The sequence below is a fragment of the Lampris incognitus genome, chromosome 8, assembly GCF_029633865.1.
Source record: "Lampris incognitus isolate fLamInc1 chromosome 8, fLamInc1.hap2, whole genome shotgun sequence".
In the NCBI taxonomy this organism is placed as follows: domain Eukaryota; kingdom Metazoa; phylum Chordata; class Actinopteri; order Lampriformes; family Lampridae; genus Lampris; species Lampris incognitus.
Genome location: NC_079218.1, coordinates 50,587,752 through 50,602,413, shown reverse-complemented (window position 1 = coordinate 50,602,413; position 14,662 = coordinate 50,587,752). Strand labels below are relative to the sequence as shown.

At 45.2% G+C, this 14,662-nt stretch overlaps 1 protein-coding gene across 3 annotated transcripts in view; it reads right to left on the bottom strand.

The window, feature by feature from the left end:
* Positions 1 to 1,021: 1,021 nt before the first annotated feature.
* The window catches only part of phldb1a (pleckstrin homology-like domain, family B, member 1a), an 86,961-nt gene continuing 73,320 nt past the window's right edge, over positions 1,022 to 14,662 (bottom strand). For all 3 annotated transcript variants that reach the window (XM_056284960.1, XM_056284958.1, XM_056284961.1), the window contains 8 exons: positions 13,280 to 13,402; positions 13,124 to 13,196; positions 10,803 to 10,947; positions 10,365 to 10,455; positions 9,714 to 9,860; positions 9,084 to 9,303; positions 3,484 to 3,569; positions 1,022 to 2,997 (listed from right to left, as the gene is read on the bottom strand). In XM_056284960.1, the coding sequence (XP_056140935.1) occupies positions 2,857 to 2,997; positions 3,484 to 3,569; positions 9,084 to 9,303; positions 9,714 to 9,860; positions 10,365 to 10,455; positions 10,803 to 10,947; positions 13,124 to 13,196; positions 13,280 to 13,402 (1,026 nt within the window). In that variant the 3' untranslated portion in view covers positions 1,022 to 2,856. The remainder of the gene's footprint in view (positions 2,998 to 3,483; positions 3,570 to 9,083; positions 9,304 to 9,713; positions 9,861 to 10,364; positions 10,456 to 10,802; positions 10,948 to 13,123; positions 13,197 to 13,279; positions 13,403 to 14,662) is intronic.

The window sequence follows — 14,662 nt, the reverse complement described above, 5'->3', positions numbered from 1 at the left end:
TATCGAATCCCGCACCGGACAAGAAAATAACCGGTTACATTGGTGTCGTCAGTGTCCGGCTGGGAGAGCTGGCTCGGCGGAGGGAGCCTGGTCTGCTGAGTCCTGTGCGCCCAAGGACGTCAGTTATGTTGCGCTCGTCAGTCAGCATGTTGTGACTGGAGCTGGAGCTGTGAAACAGCTTGTGTAGAGAATGCATGTTAACACCGACATGAACCGGCTGACTGACTGCACACAGACCACCTCCATTGTGGAGAGGCAACACCATCAAAAAAAACATGCACGTTAGGGTTAATACTCCTGCCTGTGCCCCTGAGCAAGGCAATGGAAAGAAGAACTGGAGTTGGTCCCCGGGAGCTGCAGCTGCCCACTGCTCCTATACAATAGGACTGATTGATTAATTGGGTCATACATTTATGTTCATGTGCGACAGACAGAAACAGAACACCATCATCATCATACATGTTTACACCGGTCCATTTCACACAACACAACTCGGTCAATCAATGACCCAAAAAGGCCTGGGTTGAAGCCCAAGACTTATTGTTGCCTGTCCTACACAGTCCTTAAGGTAGCCTAGATCATCAGTTACAAAAGGAAGACAAAGAAGAATTTATACTAAGTTGTAATCCTTAATTATTTTACATGTTAAGATTTTCTGAAACTCGACAGCGAGCTACACAATTTCACCTCATCACTGAGACCATTCCTTCGCTCGACTCCCAACACTGAAACACAGCTGTGTTTTACACTGCTTCTCACTTCACATGTCTCAAAAGTACACAACCCTCTTAAACTATAGTTTCCTCCTCCTCATTTAAAAAGTTGTTGGATACAAACAGGGAGGTTTTTACTTCCAGCTCGATAAAGCATTTCCAGTGTTTCTAAATACACAACATGTAAGAATTTAAGGTGCGGGACCGTATAAATAATGGATTAGTTGATTCACAGTAACAAGCTTTATTTATTATTCTAATAGCTCTTATCTGATGTTTAACTATAGGGTCTATATTTGTTTTATAAACATTTCCCCAAACCTCAACACAGTAAGACAGATACGACATCATCGGTGAAAAACACAATATACGCACACATTTACTACCAGCACATCCCTTGTAGAGAACAGCAACAGATTTAGATACGTTTAATATATTCTATATGTGGCTTCCAACAGAGTTGATTATCTATAATCACGCCCAAGAATTTAGTTTCAAACACTCTTTCAATTTTATCTCCATTTAATTTCACTTTTATGTCACAATTCACCCTAAAACCACCCAGCACCATGAATTGTGTTTTATTTTCATTTAGTGGTAACTTATTGATATCACACCATTTTTTAACATTCTCCATTCCTTTGGTGTTAAAAGCGGAGAACACAGTCACTGTAACAATATTATGTCATTGTAGCAATACTATGACAAAATAAAGTTTCGTTGTTTCTTTCTTCTGCGTGCCAGTTTAGTCCAAAGTGTTGAGGCGAGTAAAACACCAGAACAATGAAACACAATTAAAGGCATAACAGTCGTTAACGGCTGAATCGTTATGCTGATTTAGTGGCGACGGGCCACCAGTATGAGGGACAACGTGACAGATGCATATGTTTTATTAAGTATACACACAAGCGATACAGTATTATTGTAGCATTAAGTCATGTAATTCATGACTTGTGGGAACGCACCACTGGGACACCTTGCTGGCTTCTGAATAAAGTATATAAAGTATATAAAGTACAAAGTACAGGAACCTTCATGTTGTGTCGCCCCCTGCTGCAGAAAGCTGCAGAGCACCATCAGACTTGTGACATTATGATGACCACACATCACATGAGGTGTACAGAGCTCAGTACTGAGTACCGCTTTTACTGAACACTTACAACTCTTGATTATTAATTATTGCTGAAATATTACTAAAATACGTTCATTTATGTTGTACTAATATTTTTTTTACAATAGTGTATTAATGAAAAGTCTCGTTCATCTTTCAGTTGTAAAAATTACAGAGTTCGAGGAGAAAAAAAACTACAAATGTAACAAAAGTAAAAATAAAAACATAATGTACAGTGAAACACTGCATGTTCATGTTCAGCGGCTTTGGTAGTGTAAACAGTTCGAGCCCGTCGTAATAACTTATATGAAATGTTTATGGCTATGCTAATGCTGATAATGTTACTGATGAAGATTTTTAAAAGAAGAAAAGTACAAGAATGGTTACTTTATGTCTTAGTTACAAAGCTCCTTAATCGATCCATCATCAGCTGGTATAAACTCTTCTCTTCCTCCGCCTGTGGGACAAGTACAAGTACAGCTACCACATCTTTACAAATGCACTTGTTTTATTGCAAAGCCTTCATTTTTTGCAAGAGCATCAGTCTTTTGGCGAAAGAACCAGATTATTCATCTCTGCAGATGTCCATCCATCACTTACCAGCATCACATACCGGTATCACATACCGACATCACTTACCGGTATCACTTACCGGCATCACATGCCGGCATCACGCGCTGCTCGTCCATCCATTACAGTTGACAAGGCGGCGACTGGGAGCATGCTCACTACACAACAGAGGGTTCTGTCTGTCTGTCAGTCAGTCTGTCTGTCTGCCTGCCTGTCAGTCAATCAGTCTTTTTGTCTGTCTTTCTGTTTGCCTGCCAGTCAGTCAGTCAATCAGTCTCTTTGTCTGCCTGTCAGTCATTGTGTCTGTCTGCCTGTCTGCCAATCAGTCTCTCTGTCTGTCTGCCTGCCTGCCTGCCTGCCTGCCAGTCAGTCAGTATTGTCTATCTGCCTGTCTGTCTCGGTGCTCGCTCGCCCGTCCTCTCTCTCTTGTGTTAAAATGCAGGCATGAGATTGGCTGGTCCCTCAGCTCATGAACTGTGTGTAGCCCTCGGCACCCGTCACTATGACGTCCATCCAGATCCTCATGGCCTCTGCAGACGGGGCCACCATGTAGTAGAGGCGGTCATGTGTCTTCACACAGAAGGTCAGAGACGGGTTCGGGCTCTGGGGGACGACACGAGGAGAAAGGGACATGACGTCACGGGGAGACTTATCAGAACGACAGGAAACAGAAGGTGCAGCTGGTAAACCGCCGCTCAGAGGCTTTTCACGGTGACGGTCATCTTGACACATGCAGACAAAGAAGCGACCGGGCGGGGGGGTGGGGTGGGGTAGGATGGGGCCAGATCGTTACACCTCTCACTTGCAGAGTAAATCACGTGATAAATTATTGTGAAGGAAAACTTCACACATTCCACGCTGAGTCTCTTTCATGTCGCCAAATAGAAATTCCATTTGAAAACAATGCCAAGTTTAATTTGGTCAGAAACTGCATATTATCAGAATTTTACTTCCTAGTTGAGATATTTCATAGTAAACCTGAAAGACCACATATTGCTGAAAATTACTGATCTTATTCATGTAAATTTTAAAAGATGACTGACAGATGAAGAGAGTGGCGTTATAAATGAGAGAAAGAGTGTTCTGTACCTTGGCGGCGCTGCGCAGGTGATCGTAGTAAACCTCCTCGATGGCCTGGAAGTAGATGAGCCCTTTCAGCTTGGTCTCGTGCTTGTCTGTGAGGAAAGACACAAGAAATGGTGAGATAAAAACACACTAGCGCTCATACTGATGCAATACCGAGACTTCTGCCAGCCCCAGCATCCCCAGCATCCCCAGCATCCTCAGCATTTACCTGGTGCAAATTATTTTTATTGTTTTTAGCAGCGTTTGATCACCAATTGCACTGACAGACAAATCTGCACATATTTGAAATAAAACAGTCTAATCATACAGTTTATATATATATGTAATATTCATTAAATGAAACCCTCAACGGTAGGGAAAGTGCTCAACAAACAAGGAGCAAAATAAAAATAATAAAAGTATAATTACTTGAATCACTGGATATACAGATATAGCGTGTGTGTGTGTGTGTGTATGTAATTTTTAACAACAATTTTATCCTGCTCTGTGAAGCACTTTGTAACCTTGTTTTGAAAAGTGCTATATAAATAACGTTCATTATTATTATTATTATGTTTATATATATATATATATGTATATACATATTATATACACACAAACATTAAAATAGAGTCATTTAATATTAATATTTAATATTAAAGTAAATACACACACACACACACACACACACACACATATAAGCTGTTGTGATTTTCTGGTCTTTCGTGATCAGTTTCAGCAGACACATATTATACATTTGGCAGGAAGCGTGAAGACATTATCATCCCATATGTTTGAGCTATTTAACAGGTTGTGTCATCCAGGAGGTCTTCCAATAGCAGAATGACCTTAAATGAATAAAGTGGTATTATTACAAGCCATCGGTCAGTAAGTCAACTGACACAACATCCTCCGGACAAATGCGGCAACAAACATTGCTCTGTGTGCAGACTCTTCTTCTACACAAGCTGCGTGACACTGTGTGCAAGTGGAGGAAGGAAGGACACAATGTTTCACTGAGAGACGAGTTTTCCTCCATCCCAGAAGACCACGGGATGGACCTGCTGTCTGGGCTGTGGCGCGTCACTCACAGGACGAGACAGGAGGACGAGATAATGTTAGGGACGGACAGCCACACACACACACACACACACACACACACACACACACAGAGGAAATGAAGCACATGTATCAGAGCGGCTCATAGAACCGGGTTTGGAAAGCATCCCGTGTGTGGCAGGTGTCACTCATTCACAACACACCAGGCTGCTGTGACGCAACGTGTCACTGGCGAACACCATAAAAGAAGAACAAATAAATAAATAGATTAATTAATTAGGAGAAAGAAAAAGGGAAGAAGAAGCAGGAGGAGGAGAAGGGGGAGAAGAAAAGAAGATGAAGCTGACGAAGAGGAAGAAGAAGAAAAGACGAAGACAAAGAAGAAGAAGGAGAAGGAGAAAAGAAGACGAAGGAGGGAGGAGATAAAGAAGAGGAGGAGGAAGCAGAGGAAGAGTGGCCTTCTTTTGGCTCCTGCCTCACTTTGGACAGAGAGGTAAGATAAAGTGCACTGCAAAAAAAGAAATACTACACACTTTCACCAGTGGATGATAAACAAGTGTACACTTGAACAACAGAGATTGTGTGACGTGGCGGGATTATGTGACGTGGCGGGGTCATGTGACGTGGCGGGGTCATGTGACGTGGCGGGATAACAACGGAGGAAACAGAACTTGATCTGACAGGAGAAAAGGGGCGACATCTCTGAGTTTGACCTTGAAGCCTGAAACGTTACGTTTCTCAAACAGCTTCTTTCTTTTCTGCTCTTTTGACGGGAATCCCGCTGTTACATGCCAGACTCGTCCCGTCGGCTCGAGAACCCTGAGGCCTCCTTCAGGTGGGTCTCCCGGGACTTGGCCCCACGTCGAGCGCTCGAGGCAGGCGGCTGTATCTGAAGCCAAGTGTTGATCAACGATGAGGAGAACCAAGAAGAAGAAGAAGAAGAAGAAGAAGAAGAAGAAGAAGAAGGCTCTCGTGCTGAGGGGTTGTTGTTGCACTACATCTTGTTGTCGTGTAGCGTAAAATGTCCCATCTTGTGTAAATAAACTGGGGGGGGGGGTAGGGGGGGGGTTGTTTTCATCTTCGCCCGTTGTACGCCGAAACGCCTGGCTCAATAAGCAAATATCCAACAACACTTTTTAAAGGGAGTCTTCTGAAATCCGCCCCGCGTCCTCCTCGTCTCCTCGGCGCCGACCGAACCTGCTTGGTAATCAGATAAATGTTTTCCAAACGCGGGTTTCGTCTCGTGGCTCCCGAACAGGCCAGGAGCGAGGCGCCCCGCCGCCCCCCCCCCCCCAAGAAAAACACTTCTTCAGAAAGTATTGCACCCTATTTCATCACCATCATCACCATCGTCTTCATCGGCAGTGAGGGGGGGGTGGGGGGTGAAAAGGCTAGGCGGGCGAGTCGAGAGGCGGGGGAAAGAGAACAAGGGCCTCCGAAATCAAAAAATACACCCGGAGTCCATCGTCAAGTTGATCCGGATATCATATCTGAAAATATGCTCGAGCACCGCACAAAAACAACCCACCTGTCTCCAGTTTACATGTTTTATTACAAGTAATACATCATATTACAGTTTTATTACAAGTAATACACCATATTACAGTTTTATTACAAGTAATACACCATATTATAGTTTTATTACAAGTAATACGTCATATTACAGTTTTATTACAAGTAATACATCATATTATAGTTTTATTACAAGTAATACGTCATATTACAGTTTTATTACAAGTAATACATCATATTACAGTTTTATTACAAGTAATACATCATATTATAGTTTTATTACAAGTAATACACCATATTATAGTTTTATTACAAGTAATACATCATAATATAGTTTTATTACAAGTAATACATCATAATATATTGTAAAGAAAAGATGAACTGACCGCAGGCTCAAAACCATGAACAAACTCAAATGTGATTTTTCATATTATTTCCAGATAATTGCACCTTTTTGGGGGGGGGGGGTCAGGTTCAGTGCTCCCCACCAGTGTAGTGGTTGTGGGTCTTCTTGCAGCTTCGGGGCCCCCAGCAGAACATTTTCATACACCAGGTCTGGACTTGGCATTGTGTTATTTTCGCACAAGGTTGGGGGTTTGCCTTTCGGCACGGGGGTACGATCACCTATACCCGGTGGTCCTCTCTCTCTGTAGACGAGGCTCCAGGACGCCGGCGTGGAAGCCGTGACAGGCGGGGTTATGATGCCACATGCTAAAGTTGGATACTTGACAGAGAATCCACTAAACCTGCCCTGAGTCCCGTCACTACAGGCTGGTGAGGGTTGTGGAGGCAGACGGTGGTGACTGGATGTCGGTTGGAGCTACTGACTCGGTGTTGGTTGGAGCTACTGACTCGCTGTTGGTTAGAGCTACTGACTCGCTGTTGGTTGGAGCTACTGACTCGCTGTCGGTTGGAGCTACTGACTTGCTGTTGGTTAGAGCTACTGACTCGGTGTTGGTTGGAGCTACTGACTCGGTGTTGGTTGGAGCTACTGACTCTCTGTTGGTTAGAGTTACTGACTTGCTGTTGGTTGGAGCTACTGACTCGCTGTTGGTTGGAGCTACTGACTCGCTGTTGGTTGGAGCTACTGACTTGCTGTTGGTTGGAGCTACTGACTTGCTGTTGGTTAGAGCTACTGACTCGCTGTCGGTTGGAGCTACTGACTCGCTGTTGGTTAGAGCTACTGACTCGCTGTTGGTTTGAGCTGCTGACTGTCGCTGTTGGCTTACAGAAGCATAAACGAGGAGAAGTTAAAGGAGCGATCTCCAAAGATCCCGTTGTGTTCGTTTTCTTGGTACGCAACTCCCCAGAAGTCATTTCGAAACTTCCAACTAGTTTGTCTGCCAAAACGCCAGGACACGGAGCGTTTGTCCTTCCTGGTGACATACAACACGTCACTGCTTTGTGTGAGTGGTACTTGGCGTTTTTGGCGGGAATGTCGCAACAGACACCAACTGTGATTTTCCACATTACTGCAAACACCGTGGCACTGCTGAAATCACCATCGTGTCACCTCGTTCAACGAAACGTAGTGACTTAAGGCCGACGTTACACATGAACGTCCCCCCCCTCCCTTTTTCTCCCAAATCGTACCTGGCCAATTACCCCACTCTTCCGAGCCGCCCCAGTCGCTGCTCCACCCCCTCTGCTGATCCGGGAAGGACTCCAATACATGTGGAGTCCCCAGCCGCTTCTTTTCTCCTTAAGTGAGGAGTTTCACCGGGGAACGTAGCGCGTGGGAGGATCACGCTATTCCCCCCAGTCCTCCACCCAACCCCCACCCCCGAACAGGCGCCAGAGGAGGCGCTAGTGCAGCGACCAGGACAAATACCCACAGCCAGGTTCCCACCCCCAGACACGGCCAATTGTGTCTGTAGGGACGCCCAACCAAGCCGGAGGTAACACGGGGATTCGAACCGGTGATCCCCGTGTTGCTAGGCAATGGAATAGACCACCACGCCACCTGGACACACATTACACATGAAACTTTTCAACACACCTGGGTTGCATTTATGAGTTGTGAGTTGCATAATGTTTGTGCAACTAAACCGCTACACTAAGCGCAATCAAAACTACGTGCAACAGCCAACGAGATTATCAGAACAAATGAATGAAGGTAACATCAATGACTTACTTTATTTACTATTGGTCATTATTGTTGGAAGTTGATGCTATTTTTAAGCATTGGCTCGCTGCCGTTGGCCGTTAGCATTACCAATGATAAGCTATCTTAACGGTCTACACGTTAGTTAGTGTTACCAGTGATAAACTAGCTTAACGGTCTTCACGCTAACGTTAATTACTGTTAATTAACGTTACTCAGTAACACCCACAGTTGACAACTCTTATTCCACCAAAAACAGGACTAGTTACATTAAATTGACTCACCTTCAAAATATTCCCTCAAATAATTCCCTTGTGTAGGGTCCTCGTTAGTATGTGTCTCTCCGTGGGGTTTTAACATGGGGTTTGAGAGTCAAGCGGGTCAGATTTGCGGAGCAACATGACATCAAACGGCAGGTGTGCTCTGATTGGCTGTTGCGTGAACCTTGTCGCGTCAAGCTGAAACATTGACTTGATGTGACTAAGTTTCTTCCAACTTTTCAGTTAATTGCAACGGGCGACACACAACGCAATTCTGACGCAACTCGGCTGCACGCGACCAAGTTGCGTGGGAAAAGTTTCATGCGTAACATCGGCCTAAGGACTCAAGCGCTCGTTTGAAATGTTGTCTTTGATGAGGCTTTAGAAAGAAAAGAAAACAGGCTACATGCAGCCCACCGGTCAACAAGACACAAAGTGAAAGTGAAAGATATCAATGTTACAGCAAGAAGGATTAATTGTAACGGAGTGCCTTGGTTGTAGCCTTGAAGTTCTCGTCTAATTAGCTGTTTGCCTCTGTGACCAGGGTCTCATGTTGACATTTTTTTCCCCACTTGCCCGAGCACTACTCTTCCAGACTAGTGCTCGGGCAACAAGGTATCTTACACAACTCACTTTAATTCATAATTTCAAACCATCTCTTGTGATTCCTATGATTTACGTATCCTCACCCACGTAGTAAGAGAAGTTCCTCTTGAGCCGGTCGAAGACAAACCAGCGCTTCTTCCAGGACTTGATCTTGCCCCCCATCTTGACCAGGTGGCCTTTACACATCTTCTCTGTGAGGATGACGTAGGGACACGTGTCCACGCTGTGGCCGGACGACTCCACGTGGGCACGCAAGTCAAACTCCTCTTTCCGGTTCGGCAGGTAGCGCGTCATGGGACGGGCCTAAAAAAGATGGGAGTTTAAATATTGCTTCCTTTGTTTTTGTTCTTCTCGTGAAGGCAAATACAACATGCTAATGTGCATGTCACTGTGAGTCTGTAGTAAATAGGGAAGCCAGGTGTGTGTTTGGTGGTTTGAAGATGCTTGTTTACCTCCCTTATTCATACCATAGAAAAATACCATCAGCCGGGATTAAAACAACAGTAACTTAATAGTGACCCCCCTCCCCCATCTTTCACCCATTTCGCCCTCTGTTGTCTCCATTTTCCTCCCTCCATTTCTCTTCTTCTCACCCCTCCCCGACTGACTCTAATGTATCCAGTCTGTCTTTAGTGGCTTGTCTCTCTATGCCCCCCCACCCCCCACATCGCTCTCACCCTCCCTCCATCTTCTCCTCCCGCTGAGCCACTGACCTGAGAGAAGTGCTTCTCTCTCATCTTCACCTCCTCCTCTACCAGCCTGTGCCGGTGAGCCGTCTCGTCCTGGAGCCTCCTTTCAGCCTCCTCTCGCCTCCGCCGCTCCTCCTCTAACATCTGCCGCCGAGCCTGCGCCTCCCTCTCCTGGGAGAGGAGGGAGAAGAACAGATGGAGAGAGGAGAAGAACAGGAGAAGAAAAGGCAGATGGAGACGAATTATGTTAATGGAAGGCAAATATTGCATTACAAAGTAAGTAAGCGTCAGAGGCGCAGGAGAATTCCAAGTCCCAGTCGAGGGTTTTGTAAAATTTATCCCTGATGTCTATATACACACAAGGCATTGGCACAGAGTGCGCTTTGCTGAGGAAGACCATGTTTTGCAACTCCCAGAGCCTTGTATAGAAGCCAAAATATTTTACATTGACATTTTACACTCTCTCATTTTGCAAAATCCATTCAGTCTCTCTAACTAAATATTTGGCCCTCAGTGCTAGAGGTGATGTGATGCATCTGTTTCCAGGCTGGGGGGTTCAAATCCCGTCGAGGTAAAGGAAAGCTAACAAGAATGGTATATCAGTGCATTGTGGCGGTGAGGGGCATCTATCTGTTGCTATCCGAGGGCCGGGTTTAAACAATGTTTGGCACTCACTCGATTTTCAATCAGCCTGGTTTTCTCCTGCTGAGCCTCCTTAAGCATCTTCTCCATCTCCTCTATCCTCTGGGCTTCCACTCCACCAGCACTACAACACAGAGAGGGAGGGGGTGACTGTCTGATGATAAGAAATACCTGGGATGGGAAGTTATTACAGATGGCTCTCACAGCCATAGGTTGCACACAGCGAGACAAAGCCTGCTCCATGAACAGAATTAAACCAAGCTCTGGAACCGCTATTACACCACTGCATGAAACATTGGAACCTCATAACAGGTTAGCATAGCAACATGTTGGCATGGCAACAGGCGGCGTACTAGCTGCCAGGGTAACAGACGCATAACAAAACAAGTTGTCAGTGGGAACAAAGCGCAGTGACCCTTCCACGGAGAGACGGGGGCAGACTTGAATGTTGCCATGGAAACAGTCTCTCACCTTTCTGTTGTACAGGCGGAGTTGCCGGCGGAAACGCTCGTCTCCATGCTGTCAGAGCTCTCCAGGCTCAGCGTGTCGTATGCCTGGCCGCCACTAGGCGGCGTCGGGTGGTGGAGGATGGAATGGTGGACGGTGGGCGAGGGACCTGCAAGCCAAGCAAAGGATGCTTATGGATGCCAAAGGCTCACAGCGCTGTCTGCAGCTACTAATAGGTTACTGCAGCCGTGCTCTTCCTCCTGACTGAGGCTGGCAGTCTGAATTAACATGAAGCACTGTTCACCCTCCTCGTGTTAGTGAACAAAACACTTTTTCTTCCAAATTCAAAATACGTGTCCGTCCACGTGCTGAACTCTGCAAAACGTTTTACCTGATAGTGATGAAGAGCGTGAGGTGTAACCTCTCAGTGTATCACTTTACTGGCACGGATGCATTTAACCCACTTAAACAGATTACTCGCCATTTCTGGGGGGAACGAAAGTTTGATCCAACTTTTTGGGCAAATATAATGCTTTATAATTAAACGAGTCATTGTTATAAGCGGCATCAAGCTGACCAAAGGCAAATTAAAGCTGCAATCTGCGACTTTTCTCGCATTTCCTCCATTTGAAACAGTGTTTCCCAACCCAGTCCTCAAGGAACCCCTATCCTGCAGATTTTCATTGTAACCCTGCATAGGTAGCCCTGCTTGTACTTACCAATCATCACATAGCACTTAATTATGCAAGGTGTGCACAATCTGACAATTCATTAATGATTGGTTGAATAACTACAAACAGGACCTATTCAGGGTTGTAAAGAAAATCTGCAGGATGGAGGTCCTTGAGGACTGGGTTGGGAAACACTGATTTGAAACATGATGATGACGTGATGGTTCTGCTGGAGAGACAGTCAATGTTAAAGTAGCACAGTGTCCCAATACAGATGGATGCAGGAGGCAGAGACGTAGACCTGTGGACACTGAGTTTCTTGGACTGCAGTCAAGGTGAAGCAGTGGCTGGTGTGCCGTCAGCTCCCCGTCAGTCTGCATCCCTGTAAAAACGGCTTATTGGGTCCAAAGCTAACACAGGCAGCCTAATGTATTACAGATTTCATCATACTGTATGGGAGCACTGTGTCATATTGATTGTCTGACCAACAGAAGCATGGGCACAATGGCACATGGGCACAAGGGCATCACGTATCAATATTTTTCTCTGGCATGGTAAGGTGAGTTTATTTATAAAGCACATTTCATACACAAAGGCCATGCAAAGTGCTTTAGTACATCCATCCATCCGTCATCCGAACCGCTTATCCTGCTCTCAGGGTTGCGGGGATGCTGGAGCCTATCCCGGCAGTCATTGGGCGGCAGGCGGGGAGACACCCTGGACAGGCCGCCAGGCCATCACAGGGCCAATACACACACACACACACACACACACACACACACACACACACACACACACACACACACACACACACACACACACCTAGGGTAAATTTAGTATGGCTGATTCATCTGACCTATACATGTCTTTGGACTGTGGGAGGAAACCGGAGCACCCAGAGGAAACCCGCGCAGACACAGGGAGAACATGCAAACTCCACACAGAGGACGAGCCCCAAGGTTGGACTACCCCGGGGCTCGAACCCAGGACCTTCTTGCTGTGAGGCGACCGCGCTAACCACTGTGCCACCGTACCGCCTTTACATAATACATACTAGGTGCTTTAGTACATAAGGGTATAAAAATACGTTAAAAATGGGATAACAAACAAGATAAAATTATTGATAACAAGAAAAAATATTAAAATGATTAAAACAAAGAATTAAATAAAGAAATTAAAGGAAAATAGAAACGCAGTAGTGAGCATGAAAGTTTTAAGCTGGGTCTAAATAACATCACGCTGCTAATCTCCTCAGTTAGTTTGTTCCCACTGTGAGCTGCATTGTGGGTAATGTTTGGTTTTCAGCCTGGGAACTCCCCGCAGATCAGCCTCAGATGACCTGACAGGTCTGGAAGGTTCAAGTCCTAAAAGCAGGTCAGTGATGAACCATTAAGAGATGTACCAACATGGAGCAGGGTTTTAAAATGGATTCTGTGATGACATGGGAGCCGGGGAAGGGATGTGAGAACTGGAGTCACGTGTTCAGTTCTCCAGCGGCGGCATTCTGCACGAGTTGTAGCTGTTTAATTGCTTTTTGGGGGGAGAACAGTAAAAAGATTGTTGCAATACTTGGCTATAATATTTGCAATATCAATAACTGACTAGAAGTCAGAGGTCGTCCACCTTCTTTCATGAACCACTACATGGCTGCATGGGGCCGAGGGACTGCCGTACCTTTGCTCTGCAAAGCCAGCTGTCTCCTGGAGTCCACGTCATTCGGACTTGACAGTGCTTGCTGCTGCAGACCCTAAGGAACACACAGGGTGAGCTGGACAAAAACTGTCTGGAAAACTAATTTCAACTAACTAATAAAAAAGAGCACATCCTCACTTTGCTAGATGTACTGTTTTCATGCCCAAGTCCGTTAAAGTGTGGAGGAGCTGAAGTGCCGCTGAAGCTGGACCACGATGCTGCTGACTGTCCAACCTCGCTGTCTGATTTGGGGTGAAAAACCTGAGGAGAAGAAGCACAGTCAGATGTCTTCATTCACACATCTGTTTCAGAAGATGAAATCGTTTGGCGTTAATGACATGTCCTCTCACCTCCCATTTGACTCCGTCACCTCATAAACCCAACGAAAGCAACCCACAATCACCAAGCACAATGAAAAATCCCTTATAATCCCCATAAATATACAGCGTCACTGTACCACAGAGTGATACATGTTTTAGAATTTCATTCAATGGGTCTACGTACCTGATTTTTCCCACAAGTGAATTGGGTCTCCATAAAGTTTTCCCTCCAAGGGTAAAGATTGAAATGTACCTTTTTAAAGCTGCAATCCTGAAGATGTGCAGGCAAACATAGCTCAGCTTTGATATTTTCTATCGCTGGTGTATTTGAGACAACAGTTGATCCACAAATAACGAAATCATGTCTCCTGTCAGGAAGGAGTTGCCCAGAGGGAAAAAAAAGTGCTTTGTCTTCCCGATAGTTCACAACTGACTGAACATCAGAAGAAAAACTGGATTATTTGTGCAGCAGTGGTTTCGGGGACAAAGTCAAGTCTGTCGTCATGTAGACGGCCTCATAAAGAATGAGATTTATACAAGACACCACTTCCACCAACTAACCCATTATTTTAATTTTCGGTCAGTTGTAAAGTATTTGGGGTATGTCCATTTCTTTATTAGAGATATAAAGCAACTTTGCTGAGGATTACATTAACTGCAGAGATGAGGATGGAGGAGCACTGTCCAAATCTCACATGCAGTAGCAAGCAACCTTATCGAAACCCCTAGATACACTTGGTACTGCACGAATTTTGGCTGAAAATATTCACAATATAGTTGGGGTGGTCACAGCCAGCTGTGACCCACAAACAGCAGCAGAGCTGCTGGGACCACCTTGCCCAGCTCCTTCACTATTTACTACATTGGTCACTACCCATCATTAAATACATCGTATCATTTGCATCAAGGGAGATGTGGGCGGAGCGTTCATGGTGCTGACAATTTCATGGAGATACTTACAGAAATATCTACAATAAATCTAAATCCTTTTGAAAGGGTAGAATAGAAACCCAACAATACTGAGGGTATCCGAGGACCTGATTGTGCTATGCTCCGCTAACTGCGTTAATTGACATAAATTCACTACCCTGCTTTTAATTGTATTGTCCACTAGAGGGCCATCTACTCTTCTTAACACATAGGCAGCAACGTAGAAAATGACCACTACTGTCTCTATTGCTGAGATGCCCTTCTCTGGCCG